Raw genomic sequence first — 16,547 nt, 5'->3', positions numbered from 1 at the left:
GCAATCTAGGAAAAAAAAAGTCCAAATCAAAAGAAGTCACATGGTATGTAATTTGGGCAGTAAAGCACTATAAAGCTGTCTGACTTGGCTAGTGCCAATTGAGTTCACAGGAAGTAGGGGGGGGTCAGTCATCAACTGTGATATGCCATGACAGCTGAATGACTGAACATGGTTCTGCTACTGTGAGCAAAATACAAGAAGATATGGTTACAGTGGGCTCAGGAATACATACACTGAGGGAGTGATAAAGCATTGCCTGGTCTGAGAAATACTAGTTCCTGTTGTTTCAATCTGATGGGAGGTCAGAATATAGTGGAAACAGTATGATCTCATGGATCCATATACCACCAGCCTGCACTGTCAACACAATGCAGGGTGCCACAGATTATCTTAAAGTTGTTTCTGATTAGGCAGATCGTTTCACAGTTGTAGTGTATTCATCTGCAAATAGGTTTTTCCAATAGGATAATGTGCCATTATCATAAAGCCATAATTGGAAACAGCTAATTCCAGGTACATGAAAGCGAATTCACTCTGCTGCAGTGGCCTTCACCAGATCCAAATCCAACTTGAGCACCTGTGGGACAAGCTCTTTGACTAAAGACCTGCAACCATCCAATTTGCAACAGCCGTGGGAATCAGTTGAGTCAAGGTGGTCTAGCATCCCTGGGCTATGCTTTCAACACCTCATTTTGAGTCCATGACATAGCCTTGTATTGGGGTTTACTGGGTTTATCATATGGGTTTACTATCTGGAAAGATAGTTCTTATTATTACAATTTAAAGCAGACCCTAAATTTAATATTAAGAAAAAATCATTGAAAGATTTAATTTTTTTAAATATTATGAAGAAGTCATGTCATTATGAAAAAGGTACTGTGAAAGACACAGTACCCTTTTCATAATGACATGACACAAATTTGCTGTTTCCTTGGTATATAAGTAAGAAAAAAGAAGCAAACTAATGAAAGAAAAGAAGCAATTGAATATCATTGTGCAACATAAACAACTAACGATGTAACAAAATGAAATACCATTATTGATGTACTTAAGAAGTGGAGTACTGTTTCAACACAGGTGATTAATAAACTGAAATAGTTCTATCAAATAATGCTACTTTGCATGAGATTTTACTGTTAAGCTTCTGAAGATGCTATTATTACTCAGGTGATGGTGACAACATGGGCTTAGGTTCTTTGGAAATGGCAATGTTTGTCCAAATAGTTGATGAAAAGTAACTAATATTGTTTTTAATGAGATAAAATTCCTTCTTTAACCAGTGACTCCACTATTTTCCCATGGGACATAAGTCAAGCTAACAGGTCTGTAATTACTCATGTCTTCCTTTGATACCCTTTTGTAAATTGGGGATACATTTGTAAATCTCCAGTCCATAGGGATCTTCCAGGAATCCAAGGATGCTCTCATAAAAAAAAAAAAAAAAAAAAAAAAAAAGGTAAAATGCAGCCATTATCAACCCACTGCAGGATGGAAGCCTCCTCAACAATTCATGCTAAGGGAAATGGACCATAATCTGCCACGCTGGTCCAGTGTGGGTTGGCAGATCGACCGTATTCAGCAGTCAGGGGCTTGAACCCCTGTCTACTCAAAGAGTGTGCATTACTGCACTCCCGCTCCTGACCACTCGGCTACAGAGGCTGTTGATGCTCTTATAATTATGGCTAAAGGTTTGCTGACCACCTTTTGCTGCCTCCCTGAATATAATTGGATAGATCCCATCCACCTCAGGTGCCTTTTTTATATTTAGTTTCAACAATTTCTCTTCCACTTCCTTTTTTAGTTATCACAAATTCATTCAGCTGCATGAGTATACTACTTAATTTATATTTTTAGTAGTATTAGTAGTGACAAATGATGCAGGAAAGCCATTAATAATCACTAATAATAATAATTTGTCCATCATTGCATACATACTTTTTTCACTTGTACAGTAGTTCTACAAAAAAAAAAAAAAAAAAAAAAAAAAAACCTTAAAAGAATCTGAGCAGTTCATTTATTTTTTTCACACATTTCCATTTTAATTGATAGTTGGAATAATTTTATTTATTATTAATATTTTTTTTCAGTATTAAAGGAGGTTACAGTGCTTGCATGGAATGATTGAATATATAGATTATTTAATTTAGCATTATTAATTGATATTCATTTATTTTTCCAGGTCTGCTGGACTGGAGCTGGCCAAGGTAGAAACTATATCTTTTATTATACTAATTTTATATAAAAAATATTAGTTTTAAGTTCACTGCAGAATATGTCCCAATTAATAAGTACTAAGTTATGGACTGTATAAATGTTTATGTGCAGTATGCACTTTTACACACACACACACAGCATTTCTAGCTGTTAATTTGAATCATATGGAAATTGTCACCCCGGGTTTATTAACAAACTGTTTATATGCCCAAGGAACTATAGTAACAATCTTTTTTTTTTTTTTTTTTTTTATTTGTTCTGAAAAGTAATATGGAATATCTTGTATGAATAATCTAGTGTGTATGAGTAGTATAACTTTTTTTGGTAAGATTAATATATGAAAAAATTTAACCAGAAAAGGATATGATTGTTATTATAGATGAATAAATAAAAAGATATTGTTAAAAGGTCAATCAAGGAAAAAAAAAATTGGAAATTGATACTAATTGCTTTGAGTCACTGGGCCATTATTAGTAAGATGCCAAATAAGTGCAGTCATTCCTCAGACCCCTGTCAGATTTTGATTCGAAAATCTGTTGCTATTTGTAGCAGCAGATTTTTCTTGTAGAAATAGTGATATAATAGTGGATTATATTCTTAACAAAGGGTTTAATATGCAAATTTTTATAGATATGAATATAAATAGCATATTAAATCAACTATTATTGTAAATACTATAAATTGTGTAATAGTTCTCATTATATTTAATAACTTTTATAATTACTTTGGCAATCCACTTGGCAGTTAATCGTGCAGTCAGATATGAAGTTTTCTGAGCAATGCAGACAGGCTGCCAGGGCAGGTCATGGGGTTTTGTCAATGATATATAGGAATTTTGCTAGCAGGGAAAAAGAGGTGATTATCCCTCTGTATAAGGCAATGGTCAGGCCACGCCTTGAGTACTGCGTACAGGTCTGGAGGCCTCATTTTAGGAAGGATGTAGATTTGCTTGAGCGTGTACAGAGAACGGCAACAAGATTGGTGAGGGGAATGAAGGGATCCTCTTACCAAGAGAGGCTTAAGTTCTGCAAATTGCAGTGGCTGGAGACTAGGCACCTGCGCAGTGATCTGATTGCGGTGTATAAGGCCTTGAATGGGTTGAGCACGCTGAATTCTGATGGGATCCTTCCACTTGTTCAGATTACGAACCTAAGGGGGCATAAATTCAAATTAAGAAAAGACAGATGTAGATTAGATGTGCGGAAATTTGTCTTTAGCCAGCGGGTGGCTAATTGCTGGAACAAACTTCCATCTGTCGTGGAAGTTGAAAGGATGAATAAATTTAAGGAGGAACTGGACAGGCATTTGGAGGGAATGGTGTGATATATATATATATTTTTTTTTTTTTTTTGGCTGATCCTGCATAAGCTCATACACTTGCTTTCTTGCATCAAATGCCACTGCTGCTACTACTACTACTACTACTACTACTACTACAAGCATGCATTTTAAAATCATAGTAAGAAATTGTACTGGTCAGCTATTGTTGTTTGATGGTTTACAAAGCTGACATTCTGTGGAATCCACATCCAAAAGTTTGTGAAATTGAAGAAGTAAAGATGAATTTCTTCTTCATTTTTTTTTTTAAATAATGAAGTATCAAAAAATGGTATTGGTTTCTCTTATTGTAAAGTGGAATGCAATGTGCTACCATCAGCAAAACTATGGATAGGATTTCCAGGAAGGTCATTAATATACAAGAGGAAAAGAGTGGGAGAAAGAACTTAATCTTGGGGAACACCGGCATTAGAGGAAAAGTTAAAAGAAAGAGTTGTCTGCCATCACACCACAGTTAATGGTCAGAGAGAAGACTGGATACCCAGTTACAAGAAACAGTTGGCAAACCAAAAGATGGAAGCTTATTTGGAAGACCTTTATGCCAAATATGATGAAAAGCCTTTGAAATGTCCAGAGCAACTGCTTGATTTTCACCAAACTTTTCTATTGAACTTATTCATAGATTGGTAATATAAGCCAGTATATCCATACTAGTAGATTGACACTGATGGAATCCATACTGGTGATCATTGTTCAGACTGAAGGTTTCTAGATAGTTTAGGGATTGGCACTTAATGGATTTCTCCATTACTTTAGAAAGAGAAGTAAATGCAATGGGACAAAAATTGAACGAGAGTGATCTATCACATTTTTAGCAACTTGCTGGATATGGATAAATTTCCAAGCTTAAGGGAAAACACCAGTGGATTAAGAAAGTGTAGAAAGGTGACACAGAATAGGAGTAAGCTCAGGAGCACAGGTTTTGAGAATAAGTGGAGAAATATCATCAGGACCTGATGCTTCCCTGGCATGAAGACTTCAAAATTCCTTTTGACAGAAGACCACAGGAGGCATTGAATGGAGTATACTGGAAGCGGTAGGAGGGGGTTTGCCAAAATAATCAATACCAAAGTTAGAAGAAAATTAGGATGCTAGGAGGTCAGCTTTTTAGCTGAGGTGGGAATAAAACCATCGGGTTTTAACAGAGGTGGTAGTAGAGATGGGAAAATGTTGCAGCCAATAGCTTTGGCAAGAGATGAGAATACTTGATCATTTGGACAAGAGGCAAGTTTTCTACTCTTAACCTGTTCAAAATCTAGTTTGGACTGATTAATAATCATTTTACAATTGTTAGCTTTGGTGTAGGCATAACATGAACCTGGATATTTAGATGCAAGCCAATTGCAATATGCAACATTCTATCCTTGAACAGCCTTAACACATTTATTGGAAAACCAAGGTTTAGATAAAGGACGAGATTTTAAGGTGAAGTGTGGAATAAAGGATTTCATCCCTATAAGAATAATCTTGCTGACATGATCTGAGCAAACATTAACATCAGAATAAGACCTAAAACAGTAATCTAACCAAGGAAAAAAACTCATAGATCATCCATTTTATATTTTTGTAATGCCAAACAACATGGGGTTGAATGTCCGTGAGAGAAGGTCTCAGTTGGAGAAGAGGGACCATCACTATGTTGTGATCAGAGATGCCTAGAGGACCATTCTCCTTGACTGTATATTTGGATGTGTTGTTTGTGAGAAAAAGATCAATCGTTTTGGCTATGTGGTTAGGATTGTCTGGTATTCTGGTAAATGATCAAATCAATCTGTGCAAGGTATGTAGTAATTGCAAAGTCTCTGCATCTTGGCTATGTCTGTGTGACAGCTGGAGTTGTAAACATTAAAATCACCAAGGAAAATTACCTCACACTGTTAAGAAAGTTTGACTGGAGAAAGTCAAGTTTCAGAGAACGGAAGTTGAAGAGTTCCAAGCAAGTGATTAGTCGAGTTGGAGAATGATAGAAGCAGGTAACAGATGAATTTGACAGAATGGGGTAGAAGACCAAAAAGAGGAGATTCCAAATTACTGTCTCTGACGGGAAATAACAGTGGACATATGGACAAGTACCACCTTTTGAAGTGAAAGGAATTGCACAGCAAATATTTAGAGATGAGTAGTGATTGAATCAACTGATAATTGGGATTCTATAATAAAAAGTACTTTTTCTGACAATATTGGCAGGCTGTAAGTAGAAATGGATATCATTGAAACTGGAACTGAGCACTTATATTTGTGAAATTAATGAGGAAGTGTTTGGGAGGTTTAGATCTTTTCACTGATAAGTTTGTTCCATTAGTTTGACTATTCATGATGAAAGGTGGGGAGAACACATTGTATAAAGTAATGAAATTTTTCGATATTAGCAAGTACATACCCATTTCCTTGACATAATGTGACTGCGACAATGTCCTCTACATACACACTACTTGGACTTCCCCCAGTCACTATCTGGTAGAGTAGAGGCAGAAAGATTATACATTAGTTGATCTGGATGCCCCCTAGAGTTACTGATAGGTTCAGTCTAGTGGGCTATCTAGCATCTACCTTCAAAAACTGTTTTAGAGCTGTACCCCTGAAATGTAACTGGAATCTTGCCATGATGTCCATCATAACTTCAAAAGACATCAACCATTCTGCGTGATTGAAGAGATGAGGATTTTTGGAGCTTTGCTCTAAACCCAAACATGAGTTTCACCACTTCAAGCCTCCAATAAGTGAGGTGATGGTATTGCACCGATTGATGAGTCATCTACCACCTAGTGTTGCGTGGTAATGCAGCGGGATGGTATTCTTCTGTGTATATAATATTCAAAACGATTTTCCTTCCTAAGGAAGGAAAATCGTTTTGAATATTTTCGTTAGATTCTTTTAATTGCGTTAATTTGAATTTTAATTGTTTTAAATTGATTTTGAATTGTGTTAAATTGATTATTTAATTATTTATATTTTACTTTAATGTACCGGTAAGTTGTCGATTTTTTTTCGTTTTTTCCGTTTTAATTTCTGGAGGGTATCATACGGTAGTGTTCCACGTACTATATTGAGGTAAACTCCTCTTATTATTTTACTAATATTATTATCAACGTAGAACATATTGAGTATTACAGCTCTGATTCATACTATCAAAATTATTTCAATAAATATGTTTACATATCTACTATAACTGTTCTATGACCTCCCCAATAATTTAGCATTAGCATTAGTAGAGGCATTTGATGCAAGAAAGCAAGCTTATGCAGCATCAGCCAAAAAAAAAAAAAACCCACTTCCACTTCACCCCTCTGTTCGTTCAAAATACCTGTCCAGCTGAGCCTTAAACTTATTTAGGTTATCAACCTCCACCACAAGGGATGGAAGTCTGTTCCACCAACCAACCACCCGCTGGCTAAAGGCAAATTTCCGCACGTCTATCCTACATCTGTCTTTCCTCAATTTGAATTTATGCCCTCTCAGGTGATTTTTCTGAGCTAGAGGAAGAATCCCATCAGCATTGAGCATGCTTAAACCATTCAAGGCTTTATACACCTCTATCAGATCACCTCGCTGGTGCCTAGTCTCCAGACACTGTAATTTGCAAAACTTAAGCCTTTCTTCGTAAGAGCACCCCTTTGTTCTATTCACTAATCTTGTTGCCCTTCTCTGTACTCGTTCCAGCAGCTCTACATCCTTCTTGAAATGAGGCCTCCAGACCTGTATACAGTACTCTAGGTGTGGCCTGACCATTGCCTTATACAATGGAATAATCACCTCCTTATCCCTGCTGGAAAAATTCCTGTATATCATTGACAATACTCCATGAGCTACTCTTGCAGCCCGTCTGCACTGCTCAGAGAACTTCATATCTGCCTGCACAACCACCCCCAAGTCCCTTTCATTCTCTACCACTGTCAGTGTAGTACCACAGAGTTGATACGTTGCTCTGGGGTTGCTGTTTCCCATGTGTAGTACTTTACATTTGTCAATGTTAAACTTCATTTGCCACCTCTCAGCCCATCTGCTCAACCTTTCCAGATCCTGTTGCAGCAGCATAGTGTCAGTAGTGTCCTTGGCAACCCTGCCAACCTTTGTATCGTCTGCAAACTTGGACATGAAGCTTGATATACCATCATCAATATCATTTATAAATACAGAAAACAATAATGGACCCAACACTGAGCCCTGAGGGACTCCACTAATAACATTAGTCCACGACGAGCAGTGTCCATTGATTACCACTCTCTGTCTTCTCCCCCTCAACCACCCCTTTATCCATAGCAGCAATTTGCTTCCAATGTCACACTGCTCCAATTTGTGTAGCAGTCTTCCATGTGCAACAGTATCAAAAGCCTTTCTAAGATCCAAGTATATAATATCAAAGTTATTCCTTACATCCAGTTCTTTTGTGACTGCATCATAGTATCCAATCAAGTTGGTCAGGCAAGACTTCCCCTTAACAAAACCATGCTGTGTCTGAGCTATAACTGAAGTCTTGTCTAAATGATCCTGCAGTGCTTCTTTAACCAGTGCCTCCATTAATTTTCCTGGAACAGAAGTTAAGCTCACAGGTCTATAATTACTTGTGTCAGCCTTTGATCCTCCTTTGTGAATTGGGGTCATATTTGCACATTTCCAGTCTATGGGTACCTCCCCTGAGTCCAAGGAAGCTCTCATAATTATGGCTAAGGGTTTGCTTACTTCCTTTGCTGCCTCCTTTAATATAACTGGATAGATCCCATCCACCCCGGGTGCCTTTCTTGTGTTTATCTTCAACAGTTTCTCCTCCACTTTGCTCCCAGTTATTTCAAGATTCTGTAGCTTACTGCTAGAGTTGAATACACCTCTGGCATTCCCCTCGCTGAATAACTCCTCATGTGTGAATGTCGATGCAAAATATTCATTTAGTTTGTTAGCTACCTGAGCAGGATCATCAACACTTGACCCATCAATATCAAGTGGACCAATCTGATTCATCCCCTTCCTTCTAGAGTTTACATAAGTAAAGAACTCTTTGCTGTTTTTCTTTGCATCCCTTGCCAAGGATTTCTCGTAATCTGCCTTCGCCTGCCTAACCTCCTTTGTAACTTGGTTGCATATCAACTTGTATCTATCATAGGCTTCTGTGTCATGTGTTAATTTGTAAGTATCCCATGCATTTTTCTTCTCTGCCATATGCCTCATTAGTTCATCTGACATCCATTTTGGCCTAAACCTTGAACAATATTTCTTAGTTGGTATGTAAAGCCTAGTAGCTTCCAAGATAAGTTCTTTGAATGCTTCCCATTTTGAATTTTCTGTTGATAACATCGTCAGTTGGTCCCACTGTATAGAATTTAAATACTGTCTCAGTCCATCGTAGAACTAACGGAAGCAATAACCCTTCCCTTTACCCCTAATGGTAGTTACCTCTTTGAGTAAATCCCACTTCAGCACACTGTGATCACTGCCACCTAGTGGTTCATTTATCTGCAGATTCTCTAACAAGAGTCTTTGTAGATAACAGGGTTACTGACTGCTGGACTAGAAAACTATACTACAGTTAAAGTGCAGCTATAACATAATTATTCTAAAGGTTTTGGATTACATTTTTGTAACTAGGCAGCAAATTTTACCTCCTTCAAAATTTATCCCTTGTAAAGTTGTAGAAGAGATGGTAAAAGTGTGGCTTGTAAGCTTTAGTATTGGTAGTGACAAATGATCCAAGGAAGCAAGATTATAAAGCATCAGCCAAAACCCCCCCCCTACCCACATCATCTGTTCAATCAATGTAATGATTTGTCTAATCTTTCCAAATAGCAGTTACACAGGCCCTGACTGGTGTCTTCTAAAAATATGCGTTGCACATTAATGATTAAAAATCTTTAAATATTTTCTCCCATTCTAAATATAGTTAAAAGTTTTATTCAAGATGTTTTAGAAGTAAAAAATTTTTTATATAGAATTAAAATGCAAATATATCAAAGTTTATCAGGTTTACATGATTATTTACTGTTTTTATCTTTCTGTGGAAACTAGTTCCTTTTATTTTTAATTGTACCCAATTATTATTATTGATGTAAAATGGTTTCTTGCTTAGAGTATTTTATATATTTATTTATTTATTCTTTTATTTGTTTGACAAAACGTGTGCAAGTGTGAGTCTTAAATTTCACATTCTTAACTGCTCTGAAGTGGAAAGTAGAAGTGATTTCTTTTACATATTTAAAAAAAAAAAAAAAAAAAACAATGCTTTTTTAAATATTTTAATTTTTATTAAAAAAAACATGCAATAAGTACTATAATCCATTAAGAAAAATATTGGTACACTGGAGTAAAACTAAAAAATGCCAAAAACTTTTTCCAGAAAAATAAAAATTGGGAACCTGCCAGGTCCCACACTACTGTTTATAGCAAACAGTGGTACAATTGCTGCTGGGTTAAATTTATGCAAACTATCCACTTCCACAGCACCAAATGGAAGTTTGTTCCAGCAATCAGTGGCTCTAGCTGAAAGCCAAGTTTTGCTTATCTATCTTGTAATTCTTTTCCAATTTAAATTTATGGCCCCTTTTGTGTTGTTATAGAAGGTGTAAAGGATGCCATCAGCATTTAATTTATTTAATCCATTTAAAGCCTTAAACATATTTCATTCAGGTTTCCTCACAGGTGGTGCCTTGTTTACAGGTGTCACAATTTACAAAATAGTCTCTTTTTGTAATGGAACCCTTTCTTTCCCCTGTCTAATTTTATTGTTATTCTCTGCACTCATTCCAACAGATCCACATCCTTCTTAAAAGAGGCTTCCAGATGTGTATACAGTAGTACTCAGGATGTAGCCTGACTGTTGCTATGTACAACAGGATGATTGCATCCTTGTTTTTGCTGGAAAAATTCCTGTATTACATTGAAAGAACCTTAAGTGCTAACCTAGCAGCCTCCCTACATTACTCAGAAAATTTCGTGTCACACTATACAGTTACCCTTAGGTCTTTCACGATCTCTGTTACCTTGAGTGTGGTACCACCTGATTGGTATGTTATTCTGGGATCGCTGCTATCGAAATGTATACCATACCACTCAGGTGGGGCTTCTGCAGCCAATTGGTCAGGAGTGGAAGTGCAGTAGCCCATGCTCTGAGTAGATAGGGTTCAAGCCCCTGACTTCTAAATACGGTCGCTCTGCCAACCCGCACTAGACCAGTGTGGCAGATTATGGTCCGTTTCCCTTAACATGAATCGTCAAGGAGGCTTCCATCCTGCAGTAGATTGATAATGGCTGCAGTTTACTCTTTTTTTTTTTTTTTTTTTTTTTAACCACTCTGGTCTGCATCTTGCATTTATCAATGTTAAACTTCAATTACCACTTTTCAGCCCATCTACCAATTTGTAAAGGCTGGAGTAGCATCATACCCTGATTACTGTTATTAATCAGCTTGCTTATCTTTGTATCATCAGCAAAGTTAGACTTAAACTTGATTCTGAAATTAACACTCATTTAATGTTAAATGATTAATCCTTTATATACTATATTCACACATACTACTGAACTGAGTTTTGTCTAAACAAAAATTTTTAAAATTCCATTATACATATTTTTGATTGCAGTTGTATGTAATAAATACTGTTCAGTAAAAACTCTTCAGTAATTAATACATACCTCTATAAAAAAAAAAATGTGGATGTGTTATTTATACATTTCCTAGATTTAGATGTGAAATCCAGCTCTGCCCACTCTTCACTAGATTTGCCAGATTAAGAAAACAACTTATTGTTTATAATTTATGCTATTACCAAAATATGATAGCATAAATTATAAATGTCCATTTAATTTCTAATAATGAACATTAGTTATATTCTTTAATGCAGGCACTCATGCAAACCAGTGGCATATCATTCTGGTATGCTGCTGCAACCAGGGACTTGAACTCGGGATGGGGTCTCAAACTCAGTTGCATAAAATCGTGTTCACAAAAATACGTCTCATTGTTTAGGTGCAGAAGGTAAATTCCCGGTATTGTGCTTTTACTTCATTATTTTTAAGGAGTCTCAATTCATAAATTGATAACGAAGTCTCAAATACTTAATTAGGCTGCTTGTGTTTGAAGAATGGGAAGGGGGAAAATGGTATACTACTACAGTATTTACTTTCTCGTCTGAAGTAAATATTGTAGTAGTAATGTTTTCAACAATTAAACACGGGGCTCTTATTTGTATCTTTCAGAAATAAGATGCAAAAATAAAATTAAATCTTTACCTAGACAAGGTTGACAAGCATTGAGCAGGGTGAAATTTTAACATAGCCGAGTGGTCATTGCGATGGTACATACTTTTTAGTAAGTACACACGCGTGAGTTCGAGCTCGCGTAATTACTGTACGCATATTCTCTTCCTCTTGTGAACTGTGACTTAATGTGGTTGTCCTGGAGTATAAATGGAAAATTATTATGTAGAGGGTAGTGGAATTCGTTCGCTAGTAATAATGGCAGGTGTTGATATTTAAAATATGGGATATGGTAAATCTGGCGGAATTACCTTGAATTATTCCGGAATTACGTAATGCTCATTCCACTTACGTTGTGTTCACTGAAATCGCGTGATTGCCAGTCGTAACATGAGTAGGTGAGCTTGTGTTGCGTAGTAACCGAAATTCGTTATTGCCACGTGACAAGATTGTCTCATTAATAGTTGCGGATAAATGAGAATTTATTTATTTATATACACGTTTCTCACACACAGGGCACACAGACCCTAAATAAAGGTGAGAACCCTAGGAATTACATAAAATACAAAAATAGTAGTACTCAATATAGAACTAGAATTAAAATATATACAAAATTTACATTAAGAAAAGAGTAAGGAGCAAATTCTTATAGATAGATGGATTAAGAGTAAAATCAATATACTTATTCATTACCCGAAGAAAGCGAAACAGAGAACTACCAAGTAAGTGATGAGTACGAGGAACAGGCAGTGAGTAATTAATTTTATAACGAGAATTTAAACGGGGTATAGCGAAAGGTATTCGTGCAAGTAGAGATGGAGAATCGATAACAGAGTTTTATGATATTGTAAGCAAAAAGAGACCCATGGAGTTGTCGTCTAGAGTGAAGAGGAATGATTCTGAAGCGACCACCAAGAGCTCCATAATTTCGACGGTGAAAGGCAATGTGATTTCTATAGCATAAGAATTTAATGAATTTAATTTGTATTCTCTCGTCTGTGAGAAAGATTCCTGTTGTGGGGACCAGATAATATCACAATAATCAAAAATGGGAAGTATAAGCTGCTTGTAGAGAAGAATTATAACATTGTCACTCTTGAAAACAGAGGAAGAACGCTTGATTAATCCAAGAAGTTTAGAAGTGTGGGATATTACATGATCAATGTGGGAAGAGGGATGAAGGTCACTACGAAATAGGACACCTAAATCCTTGAACGAATCAGTACTTGCAATTAAAGAGTTTCCAATATAATAATCAGTAAAGATGGAGGGTCTAACTACACGATTCGAGCGAAATCGACATAATTTTCATTTTAACGGGTTTAGAAACAAGTTATTTTTATTGAGCCAGAGTGAGAGGGAATCAAGACAGGACTCCAGTCCTTTATTGAATTTATGTTTAGAACTGTGTGTAGTTACAGTTTTCCGCCGATTGGTTATCACATTATGGAATTCGTTGTTAGCGACGGAACATATAAAAGAACTCTTCCGGTAGCCGTCGAGTACATTTATGTCTCGCTCTCAAATTGGGCCTATGCTTATTTAGTTGTGAGTTTTCTTAGAAAGACACTGCATTTAAAACTGCGACTGAATAACGAATTAGATATAGGGATTTTTCTGCAAACGCTCCTTAAAAAAAAAACAAACAAACAAACGGGAGTCACTTTGAGACTTTGCAGTAAGTTTGTTTTCGTTTTATACACAGCTTTTAAAAAACAGGTCACGTTTGTTCACCAGATACATTTTTTTTTTTTTTTTTTTTTTTCTGTTTATACTCCGGGACGACCAAACGATCAGGGGAGTTTACAAGATACAAGAAACAGCACCGTATTCAGCAGTCACGGGCTTGAACCCCGGTCACTCAAGGCACGTGTACTTACGCACCCGCGCGCCTGACCACTAGGCTACGGCGGCCTTATTATGTCGTGCTCGACCCACTTTCGTTTATGTAAAAGCATGTCCTGAATATTTTAGATTCTATTAGTGGTGTGTTTTTCTTTTCTGTAATGCTCTACTCATCGTGTCACGCATTTATTTCACTTTGGCATATTCGCCTCGTTTAATTAGAAATATTACAGAATTCATAGCTATTCAACATTACATAATCAAATAGTAATCCGCTTGATTGAAAATTGAGCGGATTACCCTTTAGTTCTATAGTCACGAGAGGCACAGTTGACAGAATTTATTACGACTGATGCGATTCTCCCTTTCTCAATGTTCATACTCTTATGTCTCCCCCCTCTCTCTCTCTCGCCATAATATTCCCCTATTACACGTGTTTGGATAGCCATTCAAACAAGTTACATAGGTTCTTGGTTGTGTGGCTGACAAAAGCAATTGGAATATACCACGGAAAGAATAAATTAAAATATAGAATGTCTAGCTTGTTTAAAAAACCTACAAAGAATTTTTTCGACTGCTGATACAAGATTACTTGTCAGTTATGGATCCACCAACTCTGAAAATTCCGCTCAAGCAATATCTTAGTTCTCTAAAAATTTTAGATTCAAGACTGACATTCCTCGTTTTTCATTTACCTTTCGTACTGTTAGACTAATATTACGGTGTTTTACTTTTTAAACCGCAGTATACGTCAACGTTTCGTAGCCGGGAGAGGTCTTTAACGGACAAAATTCCCTTTTTTTTTTTTTTTTTTTTTCAATTTTAAATAAATTTTTGGTACTCCTCCAGTATAGCATCACCGTCAGCTCCAACCTGCCTTAAATCGTATTCTGATGGAACAGTTCCGACTTGTCACCGAACCTGTAATTCTGACGGAACATGGGCGGAGCTAGCTGAATTAAAAATAATGAACAATAAGATCTTTCTGTAATTTTTTTTATATACTTTTAATCTGTTTTCAGAAAGAATTTGATTATTTTTCTGTATTTTCAGTAATTGTTGTATACTCTTTAACGCATCACAGCCAGATCGCAAGTTGCTATCAGCCCCGACTTGACTGAGCATGCGCAATGCTCACCATATCTATCGGTCTATATAATAATTTTCTGTTTATACTCCGGCACGACAACCAAGTCAGTAGAGTTTATAATAAATCGTCAATACAAATATTTATCGTATTTAGTAGTCACGGGCTTGAACCCCGATCCACTCAAGAAACGCGTGCTATGCACTCGCGCTCCTGACCCCTGGGCTACGTGAGGCCTATGTACTACGTATAAAAGTAAGATACAGTAGATTCTCGATTTTTCGGGATAGATGGTAAAAAAAAAAAAAAAAAAAAACAAATCCCGGATAATTGATTTCCTGGTTAATCCAAAAATACGAAGTCCCCGACATACGACACCCCTGACATAAATAACGAGACATTTGTTCTTTTGCGCTGCAATGGAATACAACAATTGACGTGACGCACTAAATCAAACTAAACATTTGGTCTCTCTCTCTTTTATTTATTTTTTATTTTTTTGAGCGGCGGTGTTGTGAAGACAGCGGGGATTGCAAGATAATAGGTACACTAATCTCCCAATGACGACTTGTGCCGCTTGTCGCTTATTTACGACTTGCAAAATATATGTTTATACCTATTCTGGTTATTACTTGAATTTTTTGATTTCTGGTTGATTTTTTTTTTTTTATTTTTTAAAAATTTATTTGGAGTCTTGAAGTGTCCCGCTAATCCGCTTCCGGGTTAATCGAGAGTCTGCTGTACTACTTACTCTGTAGAAGTAAGATGCTACTCCGTGGTACTTGCAGTAATATATTTTTTTCCCTCTTATTTGTAATCTGGGGAAATACCTATTTCAATGTATTTTCAGAAAGTTACCTAATTTTATTATTTTACAATCAAATTCTTATATATTCAGGAAATATGTTTTTATTCTTTCTGAAAACGCATTGAAATAGCTATTTTCCCAGAATACAGATAAGAGAAAAAAAATATATATTACTGCGAGTACCACAGAGTAGTAATATACCTTACTTCTCCGTGGAAAGGATGTAGTACCTTGCCAGTATTAGACCGGCAGATATAGTGAGCGTCATGCTTGCCCTATGAAAATTCACAGCACATAGACCAGCAGATATAGTAAAAAAAAAAAAAAATAAATTTTCTGTTTATACTCCAGGACGACCGAATGGTCACAGAAGTTTACAAGATACACAGAATACAAGAAATAGCACTGTATTCAGCAGTCATGGGCTTGAATCCCGGTCATTCAAGGCACGTATTTATGCACCCGCGTGCCTGACCACTAGGCTATGGCGCATATGATGCAAGAAAGCAAGCAGATGAGCTTATGTAGCATCAGCCAAAAAAAAAAAAAAAATTCCACACAACCATTCCCCCTAAGAGTTTGTGCAGTTCCTCCTTGAATTTATTTAAGATATCAACTTCCACAGCTACAGATGGAAGTTTGCTTCGGCAATTAATCACCCACTGGCTAAAGACAAATTTCCACACATCTGTTCTACAGCTGTCTTTTCTCAACTTGAATTTATACCCCCTTAAGTTTGTAATCTCAGAAAGCGGAAGAATCCCATCAGAATTTAGCATGCTCAACCCATTCAAAGCCTTATACACCTCAATCAGATCACCTCACAGGTGCCTGGTCTCCAGCCACTGCAATTTGCAGAACTTGGTCCTCTCTTGGTAAGAGGACCCCTTCGTTCCCCTTGCCAGTCTTGTTGCCCTTCTCTGTATATGCTCAAGCAAATCCTCATCCTTCTAAAATGATGCCTCCAGACCTGTACACAGTACCCAAGGCATGGCCTGACCATTGCCTTATACAAAGGGATAATCACCTCCTTTTCCCTGCTAGCAAAATTCCTGTATATCATTGACAAAACCC

General features: G+C 36.7%; 1 protein-coding gene across 1 annotated transcript in view; it reads left to right on the top strand.

Moving 5' to 3' along the window:
* LOC150077126 (inositol-tetrakisphosphate 1-kinase-like) overlaps window positions 1-16,547 on the top strand; it is a 126,880-nt gene that overhangs the window by 47,316 nt on the left and 63,017 nt on the right. The window contains exon 2 of the mRNA XM_090386919.1: window positions 2,180-2,204. Within this exon, the coding sequence (XP_090243045.1) occupies window positions 2,180-2,204 (25 nt within the window). The remainder of the gene's footprint in view (window positions 1-2,179; window positions 2,205-16,547) is intronic.

The sequence above is a fragment of the Mastigoproctus giganteus genome, chromosome 12, assembly GCF_048544385.1.
Source record: "Mastigoproctus giganteus isolate SK-2022 chromosome 12, ASM4854438v1, whole genome shotgun sequence".
NCBI classification, from domain to species: domain Eukaryota; kingdom Metazoa; phylum Arthropoda; class Arachnida; order Uropygi; family Thelyphonidae; genus Mastigoproctus; species Mastigoproctus giganteus.
This window is presented reverse-complemented; position numbering and strand designations above follow the sequence as displayed.